Source organism: Pteronotus mesoamericanus, unplaced genomic scaffold, assembly GCF_021234165.1.
Source record: "Pteronotus mesoamericanus isolate MK-2021 breed Mesoamerican mustached bat unplaced genomic scaffold, CSHL_Meso_final scaffold_232, whole genome shotgun sequence".
Taxonomy (NCBI): domain Eukaryota; kingdom Metazoa; phylum Chordata; class Mammalia; order Chiroptera; family Mormoopidae; genus Pteronotus; species Pteronotus mesoamericanus.
The window spans coordinates 24,170,272-24,192,321 of record NW_026555311.1 but is presented as its reverse complement, the minus strand read 5'-3'; the positions used below and the strand labels follow the sequence as shown (position 1 = coordinate 24,192,321).

Here is a 22,050-nt window from a genome sequence, read left to right as displayed (position 1 = left end):
CATTCTACTACATGCATGAGTGTACCACTTTTATCTGTTATCTCGCCAGTTTTGGTGCCATTCAGCTTCCTAATCTTTGTAAATGGAATGCTTCTAAAGTGAAGTCTCAATTTATTTTGCATTTATCTGATTCCTAATAAGGTGAAACATCCCCTCATAGATTCAACATTTGGGTTTCCCTTTTTGTAAATTTTCTATTAAAACCTTTAAAACCTTACACTTTGATCTAATGGAAAACAAGTACGTTTTTGTTCATTGCCTGTTTTTCCACTGGGTCAAGGTCTTTTTGTTGATTTGCAGAATTTCCTCCTATGGTTTAAGCATTCATCCTTTATGAGTTGTAGGTTCCACTGATAATCTTTCATCCTACTGATAGCTTGGTCAATGTTTTCTAGTTTTTTTATATAGTAAAATGAATCAATTTATTCATTTTGCTTTATTGTGTTTGGGACTGTTCTACAGAACTTTTTAAGATCACATACTTTTATTTATTAAACTTATGGTCTTAACTTTCACATTTAATACATCTTAGGAGTAACATTGCATAAGGTCCATCAGTATTTTTCTCCATATAATAAACCAGTTTTATGAACACTCTATTTAATAAGTTTTTCCCTTACTAGTTTCTGGTGTCAATATATTTCACATTCATGTAAATATGTGTCTTTTTTAAGTATATTTCATTAATTATGCTATTACAGTTGTCCCATATTTTACTCCCCTTTATCCCCCTCTACCAGTACCCCAATTTCCTTCATCATTCCTCCCCCTTATTTCATGTCCATGAGTCATACATATAAGTTCTTTAGATTCTCAATTTCCTGTATTATCCTTAACCCCCCTGTCTGTTTCGTAGCTATCAATTCTGCTGCTTTTTCTCTGTACCTTTCCCCGATTCTCGTCCATCCCTTCCCCACATGGATAACCCTCCATTTGATCTCCATTTTCTGTGATTCTGTTCCTGTTCTACTTGTTTGCTTAGTTTGTTTTTGTTTTTGTTTTTAGGTTCAGTTGTTGATAGTCGTGAGTCTGTTGTTATTTTACTGTTTATAGTTTTGATCTTTTTCTTAGATGAGTCCCTTTAACATCTCATATAATAAAGGCTTGGTGATAATGAATTCCTTTAACTTTGCCTTGTCTGGGAAGCACTTTATCTGCCCTTCCATTATAAATGATAGCTTTGCTGGTTAGAGTAATCTAGGTTGTAGGTCCTTGCTTTTCATGTCTATGAATACTCCTTGCCAGCCCCTTCTTGCCTGCAAGGTTTCTTATGAAAAATCAGCTGATAGTCTTACGGAAACTCCTTTATAGGTAACTCTCTTCTTCCTTTTGCTTGCTGCTTTTAAGATTTTCTCCTTATCTTTAATCTTTGGCAATTTAATTATAATGTGTCTTGGTGTGTTCCTCTTCGGATCCATCTTTTTTGGGATTCTCTGAGCTTCCAGGAGTTGTATGTTTATTTCCTTCACTATATTGAGGATTTCATTATTTTTTCAAATAAGTTTTCAATTTCTTGTTCTACCTCTTCTCCTTCTGGCATTGCTACAATTGAGGTGTTGGAAAGTTTAAAGTTCTCCTGGAGATTCCTAAGCCGCCTCATTTTTTTAAATTCTTGTTTCTTCATACTGTTCCAGTTGGATGTTTATTTCTTCCTGTTGTTCCAATACATTTATTTAAGTCCCAGTGTCCTTCCCTTCACTGTTGGTTCCCTGTATATTTTCCTTTATTTCACTTTGAATAGCCTTCACTTTTTCCTTTGTTTTGTAGCCAAACTCAGTCATTTCTGTGAGCATCCTGATTACCAGAGTTTTGAATTCAGCATATGACAGGTTGGCTCTCTGCTCATAGCTTGGTTATTTTTCTGGATTTTTTACCTGTTCTTTCATTTGGGCCATATTTCTTTGTCTTGGTGCACCTGTTATGTTGTAAGGGGCAGAGTCTTAGATATTTGTCCGTCCAGGGCAATCCACTTCATTGTGTTGTGGCACTGTATGTAGGGGAGGGGTCAGAGAGGAAACAGTACCACTTACTTGGCTCTTACCCCACTTTCAGTCACTTCCTCTGCTCCCCACCAGCAAATTGCACCCTACCAGGTGCTGTCCTGGTGCTGATTCCTGGGTAGGTGGGATTGTGTACATTCTAGGACCCTGTGTACCCCTCAAATGGACACTCCTGTGAAACTGGAAGTTTCTCCCACCACCACAACCCCCACAGGTTTTTAAAGCCAGAGGTGTTGAGGCTTTATTTCTTGGTGCAGGCACCCTGGGTTCCCCGGGCTGGGTTGTCTTGCTCTCAGTTGTCCCTCCCAGTTTATCTGCATGCGAATGTGGGACTGTCTGGTCTTCCTGTCATTGCCTCACCTGACCAATCACCAGCCGCCACCTTAGTGCACGTCCTGTCTGCCCCAACTGCCCATCTCTGCCCCTCCTACGAGTTTGGATGAATATTTCTTTAACTCCTTGGTTGTCAGACTTCCATACAGTTTGATTTTTTGACAGCTCTGGTTGTTTTTTTGTTCTTTTAATTGGTTGTTTTCCTTCTTTTGGTTTTGTGTGGAAGTGAAGTGTATCAACCTATGCCTCCATCTTGGCCAGAAGTCAATATGTGTCTGTTTTTTAAACACTTTTAACTGTTACACCCATTTCTGAAGGTTCCTGCATAACAATTTTTATTATTACAACTTTGTATGTCCTCACATGTGGTTTTTCATATGTGCTCTCCTCTTGCCCCTGCTTTTTTTTTTTTTTTTTTGCAAAATTGACTAAGCTATTTTTGTGAACCTTTATTATTCCATATAAATGTGTTAGAATAAGTTTGACGGGTTCCTGGGGGTAAAGGGTGGAGAAAAAAGTCCTGCTGAAATTTAATTGGAATTCCATTGAATTTATTGATTAGTTTGGGGAGAACTGACATTTTATATCAAAAAACAATTTATTCAGAAGTTTCTTAATGACATTTTATAATATCAAAAAACAATTTATTCAGAAGTTTCTTAAAATTTCTTAAAAGATCTTACATATTCTTTAAGATGGTTTTATTGCTACTATGAACAGAATCTTGTATTCCATTCTATGATCTAGTTGGTTATTGCTGATACAGAGAAAAATATACTATTTTTTATCCTCACCTGAAGACATTTTTTTTTCATTGCTTTTAGAAAGACAGGAAAGAAGAGAGAGAAAAAAGAGAGAGGCCATGCGCACGCGAGAGAGAAGCATCAATGTGAGAGGAAAAATATCAATTGGTTGTCTCACATATGCACCCCAATCATGGAATGAACCCACAGCCTAGGTACATGCCCTGACCAGGAACTGAATCAACAATCTTTGATGTATAGGATGACACTCCAACCAGCTGAGCCACACCAACCAGATCAGTGATTTTTTATAAACTAGTTTTATATACCACAGTTGTTGAGCTCCTTTGCTATCTCCAGATTCTGTATTGATTCTTTGAGTTTTTCATGTAGCAGACCAGCTCATTTTTAAATAAGGACAATATCACATTGGAGAGTAACAGTGATAGTAGACATGTTTGTCTTGTTTCTGGTGTTAATGGGAATGTGTTTTAGTTTGTGTTCCTTTAAAAGAAAAGCCAAGGACTTGAGTTCATTTAGTTTATTTGGGAGGTGATATGAGGAAGCTGGAGTAGGAAACAGGACCAGGAAAGGAGGAAATGCCAGTATACAGGTGTGTTACTGAAGTTGCCCCTGTAGGGAACAAGAGTTCATTTCCACCTGTGACAACCCTACGAAATGCTTCCCATAATTCCCTGTCTGAGGAACATAAGGCTGGGGCATTTGTCCATTGGTCATAATCCCTACTGGTTGAGGGGTATGCCTGGGGTGTTAATACCTGCACTTTCAGGCTATGCTTGCCCTTGGGCTGAGCAGGTTCTTTCAGCAGAAAAGTGAAGGGATTTCTGTTGTTTGAGATGGATGCTCTCAACATGATCTGAGCTCACATGGAACTGTTGACCACAGCTGCAACTGAAGTCAGAGGTACAGAGGAGGTACGACACAGAGCACCAAAAGCACTTACTTCGTCTGACTTGCACCACTCAGATCCACTCATTCTACATTAAATTCACTCTGGACTTTTGGGGGGAGGCTAGCTCCAATCTCTAGAGAACAGAATATAGGAGGGTTAGTGGAACTGTCTAGTCCCATTGCCACTGCTTGTCACAAGGCCATAGTTAAATGTCATATCTCTCCTCCACCAGCCTTCCTAGAGTTCCCTTGTTGTTGGCCAGTACTTTAGTTGCACTGGGTGTCTTGCCTGGTATAATAGTCCATACCTTCTTTGCGGAGGGCTCAAAGTCCCTTATTCTTTTTCAGGCTGTGGTTGCTTGGATTGCCTGTTTACTGTAAACACTGGGCATGGAAACCCCAAGTTACCTCTGTGAATTCTCTGTCCCTTATGTGATAATAAAGTCTAACCTCTCCTAACAGTGATAACTGATTTTTTTGGCTTCAGTTCCACCAGTGTGAGAATCTCAAAGTGACTAAGTGGCAGGCAGTTTCCATTGAATGGAACCTTTACTGTACTCCCAGTTGAAAGTGTGCCCCTCCACCCCCGCCAACACTCTTGAGGGTTCAGGAACTCTAATACAGCAGAGACTAAAGCTGCAGAGACAGGAAGCACAAATTCTGCAAATGGGTTGGTGGGAGTGATTCCGAGAGAGGCCAATATCACTTGGTATATGAACCTGTGTGTTCTAACTGTTGAAAACAGACACTCTTAATGCAGGGGTCTGCAAACTTTCCATAAGGGCTAGATAGTAAATATTTTAGGCTTTATAAATCATAATGGTCTCTGTCACAACTACTTCACCATCACAGTGTAAAAGCAGCCATAGACAATACAAATATGAATGAATGTGACTATATTCCAATAATATTTTACTTACAAAACTAGGCAGTGGAGCTGCATTTGGCTTGCAGGCCATAGTTTACCCCTCAAGGTTTAATGCACAGAAGACATCCTGGAAGATGGCACTCCAGTCTCTGCTGAGTGTGTCATCCATGAACTTGCACTAGCATGACATTAATAACCAGTGGGATGGCCCGAGTGCATCCAATGAGCCAGGTATGCCTGAGCACTTTACATGTATTACCTTATTTAATCTTTGGAAGTCTGCAGAGATAGATAAAAAAAGTCTAAGACTAAGCTAAGCAAGTTAAGTCCACATATCTGATAAATGGAGGCTAACAAAGCAGGTAGAGGGGGAAATCTGCCTGAGTGACTAGAGATAAACAGCACCTACGACACTACTTTTAATTCAACTCCCTAACTTCCAGTGAAGCCCACTGTCCCCATTCTGGCTTCGGTACTTTTACAGAAGTGAGCAATCATAGGTGATTTGTCGAGTTACCCTGGTAATGCTGCAGTACATCCCACACCTTAGCAAGGAAATAATCTGTGACCTGGGGCTGGTCACAGTCTCTAAAACTCAACTTCCTTCATCTGTAAAATAAAAAAGATGGAACAGCTTGAGGATTTCCAAACAACATACTGCCAAGCCCTTGATAATATTTTTGTATTTTTTATTTTAAAATTACAGTTGACAAACAATATTACATTAGTTTCAGGTATACACACCAATAAATCTAGTACCCATCCGATACCGTATAGTTATTACAATATTTTGACTATACTCCCTATGGTGTACTTTACATCCCTGTGACTATTCTGTAACAACCCCTATATCTAAATCTCCTCACCTTTTTCACCCATCCCCTTGACACCCCCTTTGCTCTGGCAACCATCAAAATGTTCTCTGTATATGTGAGCCTGTTTGTTCTGCTTGTTCATTTTGTTTTTAAAGTTTCCTATAAGCAAAATCATCTGGCATTTGTCTTTCTCTGATTTATTTCACTTGGCACAATACCTTTAGATCCACTCATATTGTTGCAAATGGCAAGATTTCATTTTTTATGGCTGAATCATATTCCACGATATATATGCACTTCTTTATCTATTCACCTATTGGTGGACACAGGTTGCTCCTGTATCTTGGCTATTGTAAATAATGCTGCAATAAACATAGGTATGGTTATGGCTTTTCATTTAGTGTTTGGGTTTCTTAGGATAAATACCCAGAAGTGTAACTTGTGGGTCCTTCTTTGTCTTTTGTCATAACCTTTGTTTTAAAATCTGTTTTGTCTGGCGTAAATATTACTGCCCCAGCTTTTTTGTTGTTGTTGTTGTTGCTTGTTTCCATTTTCATGAAATATCTTTTTCCATCCCTTTACTTTCAGTCTGTGTATGTGTCTTTCTATCTGGAGTCTCTTGTAGTCAGTGTATGTAAAGGTCTTGTTTTGTTGTCCATTCAGACACCATTATGTCTTTGGATTGGAGTATTTAACCATTTGCATTTAAAGCAATTGTTGGTAGCCCTGACCACTGTAGCTCAGTTGGTTGAGCATCATTCCACAAAGTGAAATGAGACCAGTTCGATTCCCTATCAGGGTACAAGCCTAGGTTGCAGGTTCAGAACCCAGTTGGGGCACAGATGAGAGGCAACCAATTGATGTTTCTCTCTCACATAAATGTTTCTCTTCCTTCACCTCTCTCCAAAAATAAATAAATAAAATCTTTAAAAATAAAGTAATTGTTGATATGTATTTGTTGCCATTTTATTACTAATTTTTTTTATCTTTTTCTCCTTGAAGAAGGCTCTTTAAAATTTTTTATAATACTGGTATGGTGGTGATTAGTTTCTTTAGCTTTATCTTGTCTGGAAAGCTCTTTAACTGTCCTTCAATTCTAAATGATAGCTAAGCTTGGTAGAGTAATCTTGGTTGTAGCTCCTCGCTTTTCATCAATCTGAATATTTCTTGCCAATCCTTCTGGCCTGCAATATTTCCATTGAGAAATCAGCTGAGTATTATGGAAACTCCCTTGCAGGTAGCTAACTGCATTTCTCTTGCTGCTTTTAAGAGTCTCTCTTTGTCTTTAACCTTTTGCATTTTAATTATGTGTCTTGGTGTGGGCATCTTTGGGTTCATCTTGTTTGGGACTCTTTATGCTTCCTGGACTTGTATGTCTATATCCTTCACCAAGTTAGGAAGTTTTCCATCATTATTTTTTCATATAGGTTTTTAATTTCTTGCTCTCTCTCTTCTCCTTCCAGTACCCTCATGATACAAATGTTGGCACACTTAAAGCTGTCCCAGAGGCTCATTATTTGAATTTTTTTTTCTATTCTGATTGGGTGTTTTCTGCTTCAATATCTTACAAATTCCTGATTTGATCCTCTGTTTTATCTATTCTACTAATGATTCCCTATAATGTATTCCTCATTTCAGTTAATGTATTCACCATCTGTGACTGGTTCTCTTTTGTGTTCTCCATCTTCATTTTTATGTTTTCCATCTCTTTGTTGAAGTTCTCACTAAGTTCCTATACTTTTCTTCTAAGTTCATTGAGCATCCTTATAACCAGTGTTTTGAACTCTGAATCTAGTAAATTACTTATCTCCATTTTGTTTAGTTCTTTTTCTGGAGTTTTGTTCTTTCATTTGGGATATATTTCTTTGTCTCCTCATTTTGACTGCCTCCCTGTGTTTGTTTCTTCCATGTATTAGATATAGCTGTTAAATCTTTCAGGATTGGTAAAGTGGCCTTATGTAGGCAGGTGTCCTGTAGGGACCAATGGCATGGCCTTCAGTTACCTGACCCGAGCAGTCTAGATGCAACTCCCTGTGTGGGCTGTGTGCACCTTCCCTATTGTACTTGAACCTTGATTGATATTGGCCCTTTAATGGTAAGAATTTACCCCCAGGCCAACCAACTTCAAGGACTGGCTGCAACCACCCTGGAGAATCTGCTGTGCAGAGCCCCACCCTACAGAGTAGAATTTACTTAAGTGGGGCTTATGTACTTCATCTGTAAAATAAAAAAGATGGAAGAGCTTGAGGATTTCCAAACAACATACTGCCAAGCCCTTGATAATATTTTTGTATTTTTTATTTTTAAATTACAGTTGACAAACAATATTACATTAGTTTCAGGTATACACACCAATAAATCTAGTACCCATCCGATACCGTATAGTTATTACAATATTTTGACTATACTGCCCCTTGAGTATGTTACTTGTGTAGGTGGTTGGGTGGTGCTTCAGCCTGGTCTGAAGCTGTCCTCTGGGTGTACTGGGTTTGGGGCCTCCTGGGAGGGGTAGTCCAAGATCAGTTATCACCTGTATCATGCCTGGGACCACCCAACATTAGCTACAAATCAATCTTCTAATGACTGCTACTTGTGCTGGGCTTAGAGGTGCCCAGTAGAGACAAAGCTGCAAACCAAGGTTGGCTGGTGCTGGGCCTGGGGCCACTTAACAAGTAGTAGGGGACATGCTGAGGCTGGATGCTGCTTGCTTGAGAGATTTTAGGAAAGTTTGAAGCATATGCCAAGACAGGCTGTTAGTAATAAAAAGCCACTGGGAAGGGTGGGTGCCCCACAAATTGGGTAGGGCAGGGACCTGGGGAATCGCCATGGCTGGGCAATCAGTGTTAGCCAGGTTCATAGTCTTAGATATGGTGCCCACCTGTTGATTCTGTCGGGGAAGGGCTCAGAAAAGGAACAATGGATTCTGCCAGCAGTTTTGTCTGGAAGAAAGCTGCCCTTCCAACTCTCCTCTTGATGCCAGACAATCCCATTTTTCCCTATATATCCCTGGTGCCTTTTAAGCTGCTCCCCCAAGACTGGAGCTCAGAGGCAGTGAGTCCAAGTCTGTGTAGGCCCTTTAAAAGAAATGGCCTGGGACTGCAAAAGCCCTTTGTCTCACTCAGCCACAATCTCTACTGATTTTTATACCCAGAAGTTATGGGAACAAATCTTCGTAGCACTGCTCCCTGGGCTGAGGGTCTGGTGTGGGGCTGGGAACCTGATTCACCAGGAGAGACCCCCACAGCCAAGAAATCCCTCCCATTTTTTAATCTGCCACATGTGGGTATGGGACCAACTCGTTTCATGTCTCTGACCTTCCTACCAGTTTCAATGTGGCTTCTTCTTTATATCCTTAGTTATAGGACTTCTGATCAGCTATATTTAAGGTGGTTTTGAATATTGGTTGTTTTGTACTTCAGTTGTAATTTTGATGTGGTCATGGAAGGTTCTGAGTGCAGCATTACCTATGCTGCCATCTTGACTGGAATCCCCCAAGCCCTTGATTACTGAGATGGGGCCTCAGGTTCTGCAGTTTTGCAAACAAAGGAAGACAAACTGAGAGGCCACATCCCTTGTCTCACTTGGAGACATATAGTTTAGCAGTGCTTTGCCACCTGCTTTAGAGCCCCAGATATGCTGTTCTATGGGGTTTCCAGGTGCAAGAATGATTCTGTAGGAGTACTGCTACTTTGCAAATATGCATAGATGGTATTGAGAGTTTAAATTCAAACCTGAAGACCATGACAATGGCTTTAAAGATAGAAAAACAGATGAGCATGTCCACTCACTCTTCAGCAACCCTCTCTTCAACCTCCCTAGTTCTCCTTCCCTTTCATACTGCCTCATTCAAAATCCAAGGAACCTCCAATGGCCCAACTTCCTGAATTCTTTGAAAGCCCCCAAGAGCAGCAGCAAGAGTACAAATAGTAGCAAACATTCATTCATTCCTGAGGTGGATTTTTATCATTATAACCAAAGTGATTAATTTATCCTCTCCACTAGAGATTGGTTCTTCTGACATCCAAGAGAAACAAAATTCAGAAGAAAATAAACATATCATGAAGTAAATTTCTATAAACAAGTATTTTCCTTTCTACATTATAGAATTTAGGCTTTTACTTGTACAGTTGAAAATGTTCCTTAACCTAAAAATGGTTAAGATAGAAAATTTTTGTAGGTGTTTCTTAATACAATAATTAAAAACAGAATTATATAAAAGATAATTGCAATACAAAGGAAGAATAAATAGGATGTATGTAAGTTCTCACTAATATTAAAAGTAGGGTACTATTAATATTTTTGTCAATTTTGTTTCTTAAATATGTTCTGTGTATGAGGTATAGATATATATTCTCTTTCTCTCTCTCTGTAATATATTTCTTCCTGTGTTAGGAACAGTGTATACAGAGAACCATGGATAAAACTGGGTTATGTAAAAAGAAAGAACTAAGATGAACTGAAAAAATTATTAACCCAGATGTTGATATACTAATCAGGTAAAGAGAGAGTATGTTAATGTTACAACATGATGCATAAATTAAATGTCATTAAAAAATTAAAAAAGGCTCCTTAAAGTCCAAAGATAAAAATATAATGCTATGTTCCTGGCCATGTTGCTTAGCTGGTTGGAGCGTTGTCCCAATATGCCATAGTTGTGGGTTCGATCTCTGGTCAGGGGACATACAAGAGACAACCAATGAATGAGGAAGTAAGTGGAACAACAAATCGATCTCTCCCTCCCTCTCAAATCAAATAAAATTTTTAAAAATTATATATATTTTTGTGACACTTGATTGATAGCAGATAGATGTTGATGCTAAATTATACTCTAACATGACCAGTCTTTGGGGTCTTCACTCGTCATCCTCAGCTCACTCAATTCCTGTAATTCTTAAAAGTGTTTACTTTTAAAAACAGGGATTAAATACAATGTAATCTCCTGAACTGGATCCTAGAACAATAAAAGAATATTAGTAGAAAAATGGTAAAATCTGAGTAAAGTGAGTAATTTAATTAACAATAATGTACCAGTATTAATTTCTTAGTTTTGACAGGTACTATGGTATATAAAATGCCAACATTAAGAGAAACTTGGCAAAGAGTATATGGGAAATTTCCACACTCCCTGTGTAACTTATCTGTAATTCTAAATATATTCTAAAATTAAGAATGTATTACAAGGGGAAGGGGGAACTTCATTAAGGATACACCTATGAACACAAGGACACAAAACTGAGTGGCAGTGATGTCCTGATAGTAACAACAGAGGGGAGTGTCCGAGATAAAATATCCCAGAGAGAAGTCGGGAAGTGGTGGTTGGGACAGAGGCACGAGCAGGGCTTCCCTGCGCTCTAGTGCCTACTTCGTGACCGGGATTGCTGGATGCACAGGGTGTTCCTTTCATGACAGTTCACTGAACTGAACTTTTCCCTATATTACCCTTCAGTAAAAAAGAAGTTAAAAAAGGCTTCCTTATTACTAGGAAAGGTTAGAATGAGAAAATGTGTGAATAAATGAGATGTGTATGAGGGAAGAAGAAAAAAAACCCAGATAGGATCAGCTATAACAGTTATAACATCATAAGTCTAGAATTTTCAGAGCTGGGAAGGATCTTGGAAATTACCAAACCCTGGCACGGACAGCTCTTTCTGGAAGCCCTGGAGATGCTGATGCGTCAGGGCTTGCAGGGCACAGACATCTGTATTTGAGCAAAAATCCCAGGTGATCTCATGCACATAAACGCTGAACAACCCCAGGAAGGGTAAGTCACCAGGTCCTGGCTCCCTGCAGCTGCAGCCCAGAGGACCGGCCAAGACCCCGGAGGTATTCTGACTCCACTACAGAGAACCCTCAGTAAGTTTTACTAACCCTACAAGTCTTATCAGAGCTTTGTCCATCATAATGGTTCTTTTACCCTATAAATGACACCGGAGTTTTCCAGCATAATTTAGATTTCATACTTCCACTATAGAATCAATACATTTGTTATTTATTAAGTGATGGCAGATCTAGATTCATATCATATTAAAACTGGAGGGCAGTAGCACACCTATTCAGTTTAGAGATGAGGAAAGTGCTAGTAGATATTATTGACTTGTCACGAGGTTTAGGATTCAATTTTTTTAGGTCAATTAATTAAATTAAATTTCTCCCCCAAGGTTACTGTCTGGCTACTTGAACTAACAAGTGGTACATAATATCACTAGGTAATAACTTGGGTTTTTTCATGTACAATTCAATTCACTTTGATTTCTGTTGGATATACTTTGAGCTAAACAATAATATAATGGCAAATGAAAAGACAACAGAAAAACTTCATGAATACATAAATCAAGATGCTCCTTTCTAGTGAATAGATTAATCACATAAATTAGAAATTCATGTAAATTTTTTAAGAAATAACAATTTCAGGTAAGCAATTGTAAGGAAGATAACAATCATGCATGCCAAGACTACGTGATTCTTCCACAGGCCCCAAGATGAGAGGTCGATGCCCTGGTTTACCAAGAATTCTTCTCCAGTACATCTGAAATGAAACAGAAAAGAATAAGACTGCATTCTTAGCATTGGTCCAATTTTACTCATTGTATTTGTTGTTCCTTACTTAAAGAACCCTAGAGATTACCAAGTCTTAAATAACGAACCCTTCATATATAATACGTAACAAAGAGTATCTATAATTCGGCTAGACAGCATGATAAGCAGCCTGCATATAACACTTTAGTTAATCCCTAAAGCAACTCAGTAGGGTGAATATTATACATATTTAAGAGATAAAGAGACTAAGGTTTAAGGAACTTGGCCAAGTTCAGAGATGCACACTTTGAACCAAGTTGCTATCCTCTCCAGATTCATTTGTTGACAAATCTGTGATGCTGCTCTCTTCAAAGGGCAGAGACATACATTTAGCAGTAATTTTTCACTCTCTCCTGAAGGGGAAAACTTCAGCCTTGATATATGACATCTGAGGCCCTCAGCAACACCATCAAAGCTCCTTATAGAACTCACTGCCCACGAATCAGCCATACCAAAAAAAAAAAAAAAAAAAAAATGCAGGCTAAGAATTCTGAAACTAGAAAAACAGGTGAGGAAGGGCTTCATGACAGCTGCTCTCCATCAGCTCTTGCTCCAAGGCTGGAAGCAGCAGGCCCGTCACGCAGTGGAGGCCTCAGTGGAAGCTGGACTAGAGCAGACGGAGGAGCCCGGCCACGGGTTAGACCAGCACCTGGTACTAAAAATAACTGGCGCAGCCAAATAGATTGTCTGGTACCATTTTTGCACGACTCTTGGACTTTAGCAGTTCCAAAAACATGTCATACTCATCAAAAATAAAGGGAGTATGCAGGATTAAAAAACCTCTTCCTTCCCTAGAGGTTTCCTGGCAATATAACTGACCCTTGAAAATGTCAGCTTAGGGGCGCTAACCCCCCTGCACAGTCAAACTCTATGTGTAACTCTTGATTCCCCCAAAATTTAATTACCAATAGCCTACTGTTTGCAGAAGCCTAATTAATAACATAACCAGTCAATTAACACATATTTTATGTTACATGATTTATATATACTGTATTCTTACAATAAGGTAAGCTAAAAAAGAAACTGTTAAGGAGACTATAATGAAGAGAAAATAGATTTACAGTATTGAAAAAAAAATCCCTGTATCAGTGGACCTGTGCAATTCTAACCTGTGTTATTCAAAATCCAACCATACTTCAGAATAGCAATTCGTGCCATTATTCAGAATTATTTCTCTTCTACGTCAATGGTATTGAGATACAGAATACCAACATCCTCTTTTCTCTCACCCATTAATGTATCAAAATCAAACCATTACGAATCACCACAAAGAAAAGTGTCATTTAGATTCTGAAGATGGAGGCCAAGTATGTGGGAGCCCAGTCCATGTGCTCTGGCACCCAATGCAGACACTTAGTTGATCTTCCAAAACATAAAGTGAACAGTCAATGGAATCTTAGCTGATATGAAGTTTGGGAGCCAAATAATACAGACGGTGCTTCAAAGCAGGTGGAAATGTGGTTCTTTGGGTGGATGGGGAAAGTCTCTGGGCGTGGCACCAGCAGCCGTGGTACCAGCAGCCTCCGTGCCAGCAGCCACGGCACCTGGACCCATGGGAAGCCTGGTCAGAGACAGGAGCCTGTGGCTCCCTCCCCTCCCAGAGCCTGGAACCCCCAGGCCCGGGCCAGGAGCAACTTGGCTATGCAAAGTCCTCGGGGAGAACCAGGCTGGCACACACAGCTAGCGGCACACCCATAGGCGTGGCAGTGGACAATGACAAGGACAGTGCCAGGGAGTTAGAGAGATACTGCTTCCCCCTGGATCTGGTGGAGGAGGAGGGCCGCGGCTGTCTGTGCCTGCAATAGACTCAAACTTTGGGAGAGGTGGAGAGTGTGCGGAAAGTCAGACTGTGGCTCAGCGCTGCAGTGGGAGCAGCTGGAGACTTTCTTAAAAGGGGAGCTGAGGCATGCTGGGCAGCGACCCCACGCACGCACCTGCCCTGCCCACAAGGAGGGAGGACTGTGGGCGCAATTGGCTCCCACTCAGTAGAGCTGGGTGGATTGATCACAGGGGTGCAAAGCAAGATGGTTTCTTGGCGCCAGCCTGGCGCACATGCGCTGAGTGCAGAAAGCGAGCCACTGTGCGCTATGAGGGCGGTGGTTGGGGAACTGTGCACCCGAGACTATTTGAGGCCAGGCTCGACCCCCTTCCTTGGTGGAACCTCTTCAAAGGGAAGGTTGCGCCCAGCCCCCACCTCTGGCGGGAGTCAGGGAAGATCTGCAAAACTGGCTGGGTAAGGCTTAACAACTTTGCAGAGGGCATTTCTGCAAGAGAAAGACAGCAAGATGAAAGCCTGAAAGGGCCCATTTTGAACTCCTCACAGGGAGGCAAAGTACAATGGGTCCCAGGGCCCTATTTCTCTAAAGCTGACAATCCATCAGAAAGTGGTGCAGCGAGGGGGGTTCAGGAATCTGCCCACCCATGGCTCACACACAGAGCTACCACCAGGGGAGACGCAGAGGCCCCACCCTCTCAGTTGCTCCCTCAAAAGGTAGGTGAGGGAGACACAGGGGTGTTGTCAGAAGTTGGACAACCCATCCTGGGACCTTGAGCTTAAAAAAAAACAGAGACTGATCCAGAAAGAAGTCAGAAGGTGAACACCAGTAGCTGAGATGAATTTTACCTCCCTGTTCCTCAGAACTTGCATGTTTTTTCCTTTCCTTCTTCTTTTTTTCATTTCACGTTTTAGTATTTCTCCTTTTGCTTCCATTGTATTCCAACTAACTTGCTACGCTTGGTCTTTTATTTTTTATTCTTTTTTATTCAGATTATATGTTTTTTCATGTTATTGTTATTTCAAATCCCACATAACACCCTTCCCTGGTCTTACTCCATTTTGCCTTCTCCCGATCCTTCTTATTGTTGTTGTAGACTTTATTTTCTCCCTTGCTACGCTGTGTTCCTGTTACCTCCACTTACTATGTCAACTCATCTATCCTCACAAAACAATTCTTCCTTCCTTAAGTCAGGTCACATTCTTCCCCCGCCCCCCACTTATAAAGCCCTATTTCTTTATCATCCTAATAAACTGTGGCTAGTTGGGTGAGGACATCACAGTTATTGCTGTTCTTATACAACAGTATTCCTGTTTCTTCACTGTTTGTTTGTACTTCAAATCCCATAGGATACTCTCCTGCTGTCTTACTCCATTTTGCCTTCCCCGTGCCCTTGATCAGATGAGTTAGGAATTTTATTTTATTTTTTCCCTATCTTACCCAGAGTTCTATTCTTTACTCTTATTAATTTTCCTCTCCCATCCTCTCAGAATCATTTTTCTTTGCTGTAGACATCTCATGTTCACCTTTCTCTTTTGTATAATATTCTTATTCCCTTTTTACCTTTACTAGTCTTCACTCAGCTGTCGTTGTTATTGAGGCTGCTGTGGTTTTTCTGCAATTTTGTTCCTATTGGTTCAATACCTTATTAATTTCACTTCAAAACTCATAATATACTCTTCCCTTTTGTTACTCCATTTTTGCCATCTCTTTTCCCTGTTTTACTTACATTTTAAGTTTTATTCTCTCCCTGTCCTTGCCCCATTTCTATTCCCTACTCTTACCATTTCTCTTCCCTCTACACACTCAAAATCATTTTTCCCTCTTTTAGTGATCTCCTATTCCCTTTTTCCTATCTTACAATATTCTTAATCTCTCTCTACCTTTGTTAATCTTTGCTCAATTGTGGTTGATATTGCTGCTGTGGTAAGATTTTTCTTTTTCTGCTGGACTGGGTTTGGTTTTCTGGTAATATTGCTTTGTTAACCAACACCTGTACAACAGCATACAAGCTGTGGCCTGAGTTGTGTCAACCAGTCAGCCAGCTGGTGGGGAGACCCCACCAACAAATGAGCCACCAGTAAGCAAAGCCCAGGGAAAAAAGAGTCCATACGAACTGAATAAAGGGTAACCTTAAAGCATCCAAATCAGGAGATCAGTGAGACCGCACTACTGATTCCCACGGGATTCCTACCACAGAAGGCCACCCCAGGAAGTCAGGCAGGCCAAGCGGAGCATCTTGAGATGCAGAAACAAACAAAAAGAGTTACCTAAAATGGGAAGACAAAGAAAGAACCCCTGATAAAAAGGAATGGAAGATAACTCAGGAAAAGAGCTAAAGGAAATCAAGGTAAGCAATCTATTAGACACAGAATTCAAAAAAATGGTTATAAGGATGCTCAAGGAACTCAGTGACAACTACAAGGAACCTAGTGGGGACTACAGCAGCATGAAAAGGGAAATAGAAATTATGAACAAGAATGAGGAAGAAAGGAAGAATACAATACCCTAGAAAAACACACTAGAAGGAATTAAAAGCAGGCTGGATAAAGCAGAGGACCAAAACAGCAATCTGGAAGACAAGGTAGAAAGACCAGTCAGGCAGAGTAACAAATTGAAAAAAGATTCAAAAAGAATTAGGACAGTTCAGGAAAACATGAAATGTAACAACATTCACATCATAGGATTATCAGAAGGAGAAGAAAAGGAACAAGGCATAGAAAACTTGTTTGAAAAAATAGCCCTGGATGGTGTGGTTCAGTGGATTGAATGCTGGCCTGAGAACCAAAGGGTCACAGGTTCAATTCTCAGTCATGGCACATGCCTAGGTTGTGGGCCAGGACCCCAGAAGGGGTAGCGTGAGAGGTAACCATACATTGATGCTTCTCTCCCTCTCTTTCTCCCCTCTTCCCCTCTCTCTAAAAATAAATAAATAAAATCTTTTTAAAAAAAAAGAAAAAATAACAACAAACACTTCTCTAACTTGGTGAAGAAGGAAAAGTCACCCAAGTACAAGAAACACAGAGAATCCCAATAAAGAGGAACCGAAATAGGCCTACTCCAAGACACACAATAATTAAAATGCCGAATGTTAAAGACAAAGAGAGAATCCTAAAGTCAGGAAGGGAGAACAGGAAGTAATGCACAAGGAAGCTCCAATAAGGCTATCAATGGATTTCTCAACAGAAACACTACAAGCCAGAAGGGATTGGCATGAAAATTTCCAGATAATGACAAACAATGAACTACAACCAAGAGTACTCTGCCCAGCAAGACTCTCATTTAAAATAGGTGGTGAAATAACGAGCTTTCCAGACAAAAGATGGCTAAAAGAGTATGTCTCCACCAAGCCAACACTGCAAGAGGTGCTAAAGGGACTGCTATAAAATGAAGAAGAAAGAGAGACAGACAGAGGGAGGCAGGGGAAAGAAAGCAAATGAGAGAGAGACACAGGTATAGAAAAAATGGCAATGTATAAGCACCTACAAACAATAACCTTAAATGTAAATGGATTAAATGATCCAATCAAAAGAAATAGGGTAGCTGAGTTGATAAGATAATATGACCCGCAAATATGCTGTCTATAAGAGACTTACTTTAGAAAAAAAGATCTACAAAGACTGAAAGTGAAGGGATGGAGAAAAATATTGCAAGCAATGGGCAGGTTAAAAAAAGCTGGGGAAGCAATACTTATATTAGACAAAACAGATTTCAAAACAAAGGGGAAAAAAAGAGATGCAGAAGGACACTTCATAATAATTAAGGAAAGCACCCATCATGAAGATAATACCCTTGTAAACTTATATGCACCCAACACAGGAGGACCCAAATATATAAGGAAAATCTTGGAGGACTTCAAGAAAGATACAGACAACAATACTCTTATAGTAGGGGATTTTAACACTCCCCTGTCAACAATGGATAAGTCTTCCAAACAAAATATCAACAAGGATATTGTGGAACAGAATGTCACTCTAGAACAAATGGACTAAATTGATATATTCAGAACCCTTCATCTCAAAAAACAAAATATACATTTTTTTTCAAATGCAATATGGAGCATTTTCAAATATAGACTACATGATAGGACACAGAACATGCCTCAACAAATTCAAGAAAATTGAAATCATAACAAGCATTTTCTCAGACCAAAAGGGCTTGAAACTAGAAACCAACTTCAAGGAAAAAACTCAAAAACACTCAAACTCATGGAGACTGACTACCATGCCATTAAACAATGAATGGGTTAATAATGAGATCAAGGAAGAAATCAAAAAGTTTCTGGAAACAAGTGAAAATGAACACACAACAGCCTAAACCTTGTGGGACACAGAGAAGGTAGTCTTGAGATGGAAGTTCATCACAATACAGGCCTACCTAAGAAAGATAAAAATATTTCAAGTAAACAATCTAATCCTACATCTACAATAACTAGAGAAACAACAGCAAACAAAGCCAAGGGCGAGTAGAAGGAAAGAAATAATTAAGATCAGAGCAGAATTAAATGACATAGAGACTAAAATATTAATTCAAAGGATCGATAAATCCAAGTCCTGGTTCTTTGGAAAATTAAACAAAATTGACAAATCTTTAACCAGGTTGATCAAGGAAAAAAGAGGTCACAAATAAGTATAATTAGAGATGAAAGAGGAGAAGTGACAACTGATACCACAGAAATACAAAGGATTGAAGGAAATTACTATGAACAACTATATGACAAGAAATTTGACAACCTTGGCAAAATGGGCAAATAATCTGGAAACAGATAATTTTCCAAAACTGAATAAGGAAGAAGCAGAAAGCATGAATAGACCAGGAACATCTAGTGAAATTGAAGCAGTAATCAAAAACTTCGCAGCACACAGAAGCCCTGGACCACACCGCTCCACAGGTGAAATGTCCCAAACATCGGTGGAAGAACTAATTCCCATCCTGCTTAAACTATTCCTCAAAATCCAAGAAGAGGGAAGACTCCTAAACTCTTTGTATGAGGCCTGTATTACCCTAATTCCAAAACCAGGTAAAGATATAAAAAAGAAAATTCTAGGCCAATAACACTGAAGAACACAAATGCTAAAATCCTCAACAAAATATTTGCAATCTTTATCCAGCAATACATAAAAAAGATATCCACCATGATCAAGTGGGATTCATCATAGGAATGCAAGGATTGTTCAATATTCACAAATCAATAAACGTATTACATCACATAAACAAAAGGAAAGACAAAAATCACATGATCCTATCAAAGATACCTAAAAAGCATTTGATAAACTACAACACCCACTTATGATAAAAACACTTAGCAAAGTGGTAATAGAGGGAGCATACCTCAACATAATGAAGACCATAAATGAGAAACCTACAGCCAACATCATACTCAACAGACAAAAACTATAAGCCTTACCCCTAAGATGGGGAACAAGACAATGGTGTCTGCTTTAACCACTTCTATTCAACATAGTATTGGGAGATCTAGCCACAGCAATCAGACAAGAAAAAGAAATAAAAACATCCAAATTGGAAAGGAGTAAGTAAAACTGTCATTGTTTGCAGATGACGATAGTGTATGTAGGAAAATCCATAGGCTCCTCCAAAAAACTACTCATCCTAATAAATGAATTGAGCAACAAGAGAAAACAAAATCAATATTCAGAAATCACAGGCATTTTTGTACATAAACAATGAAATAATCAGAAATAGGAACTAGAAAAAAAACATTTACTATAGCGACACATAAAAATAATAAAGTACCTAGGAATAAATTTAACCAAGGAGGTAAAAGATCAGTAGTCAGAAAACTATACAACACTGAAGAAAGAAATTAAGAAAGACACAAATAATTGGAAGCATATACCATGTTCATTGACTGGAAGAATTAATATCATTAAAATGTCCATTCTACCCAAAGCAATTTATAGATTCAATACAATCCGTATCAAAACACCAGTGACATATTTCACAGATATAGAACAAATATTTCAAAAATTTATATGAAACCATAAATGACTATGAATAGCCTCAGCAATTTTGAAGAGGCAGAACAAAGTAGGAGGGATCACAATACCTGATATCAAATTATATTACAAGGCCACTGTAATCAAAACAGTCTGGTACTGGCATAACAATAGACACATGGATCACTGGAACAGAATAGAGAGCCCACAGTTAAACTCATGATTCAATGGTCAATCAATATTTGACAATGAGGGCAGAAGCATAAAATGGAGCAAAAACAGCCCCTTCAACAAACAGTATTGGGAGATGTAGACAGCGACATGCAAAAAAATGAAACTGGACCACCAACTTACACCATACACAAAAAGAAATTCAAGATGGATAAGAGACTTAAATACAAGCAGTGACACCATAAAAGTCCTAGAGGAGAACATAGGCAGTAAAATGTCAAATATCCCACACAGCAATATTTTCATTGTTATATCCCCTAGGACAAGGGATATAAAGGAAAGAAGAAAAATGAACGACATCAAATTAAAAAATTTCTGCACAGACAAAGAAAACATCAGCAAAATGAAAAGGGAAATAACGGTACAGGAAAACATATTTGCCAATGATATCTCTCCAAAATATATAAAGAACTCATAGGACTCCCAGAAGACAAACAATCCATTTAAAAAATGGGCAAAGGAACTTGAACAGACACTTCTCCAAGGAGGACATACACAGGGCCCAGAGATATATGAAAGGATGCTCAGCATCACTAGCCATCAGAGTGATGAAAATTAAAACTGCTATGAGATAGTATTTCACACCAGTCAGAATGGCCATCATTAACAAATCAACAAACAACAAATGCTGGCGAGGTTGTGGAGAAAAGGGAACCCTAATACACCGTTGGTGGAAATGCAGACCGGGGCAGCCACTGTGGAAAACAGTTTGGAATTTCCTCAGAAAACTAAAAATGGAACTGCTTTTTGACCTGGCAATCCCACTGCTGGGATTGTACCCTAAGAACCCTGAAAACAATTCAAAAGAACCTATGCACCCCAATGTTCATAGCAGCATTATTTACAATAGCCAAATGCTGGAAAAAAGCTAAATTAGTAGATCGGTGGATCAAAAAACTGTGGTACATTTACGCAATGGAATACTGCGCAGCAGATTACTACAGTTCACAACAGCATGCATGGAACTGGAGAGCATTATGGTAAGTGAAGCAAGCCAGGTAGTGAAAGACAAACACTATATGATCTCACCTATAAGTGGAAACTAATCAACAAACAAACGAGCAAAATAGAACCAGAGACAAATAAGCAGCAAACTGACAATGACCAAAGGGTTAGGGGGAGGGGGATCATAGGAGAAAGACAGAGAAGGGGTAAGCCAAGGCACATGTATAAAGGACCCATGGCCATGGACAACAGGGTGGGGATTGACCGTGGGAGTCGGGGGGTCGGGGGTGGGCAGGGCAGGGGAGAGCAACAGGGAAAAGATTGGGACCACTGTAACTGAACAATAAAAAAAGAAAAAAGAGTTTCCCTTAATTTTTAAGAAATATTCTCTAATTTTATTAAAATATGCATTTCTGTTTTATTGACATAATGCCAAAAAGGGGATTTCCTTTTTAGCTTACTAAAACACGTGTTACTTTCTGTGGAGGATACTTCCACTGGCAGTAGTCCAAGTCAGTATAAGAAACAAACAAAAACTGTGCAGACTTTGATTTCATGATGTCTTCTTCTAACTGCAGGAGCAAGAAACAAGTACCATGATGGTGAAAGGACAATGTTCACTCTCTTTCCAATTTTTTGCCCCTTCAGCTCTTACTGCTGGTCTCACACGGGTTGGGCTCACATGAAGCCATAAGTTTATGGACCCAAACACCTCACGTAATCTAGATAGTACAGATACAGGAAGGTCTTGCTAAAAGATTAAAGCAACTAATTTCAAAAGCAAATGTTCTGGAAATGAAATCTCATACCCACAAGCAAAACAGCAAAAGGATCTCTTAAAAGGCCCCAAACAAACGGCACATTAGAAATATTTTTCCCACTTAGATACAATTTG

General features: G+C 39.4%; 1 protein-coding gene across 1 annotated transcript in view; it reads right to left on the bottom strand.

The window, feature by feature from the left end:
- Positions 1-11,630: 11,630 nt before the first annotated feature.
- Positions 11,631-22,050, bottom strand: part of LOC129085365 (broad substrate specificity ATP-binding cassette transporter ABCG2) — a 50,068-nt gene continuing 39,648 nt past the window's right edge. Inside the window, exon 15 of the mRNA XM_054591757.1 lies at positions 11,631-12,197. Coding sequence (XP_054447732.1) covers positions 12,050-12,197 — 148 coding nt within the window. The 3' untranslated portion in view covers positions 11,631-12,049. The remainder of the gene's footprint in view (positions 12,198-22,050) is intronic.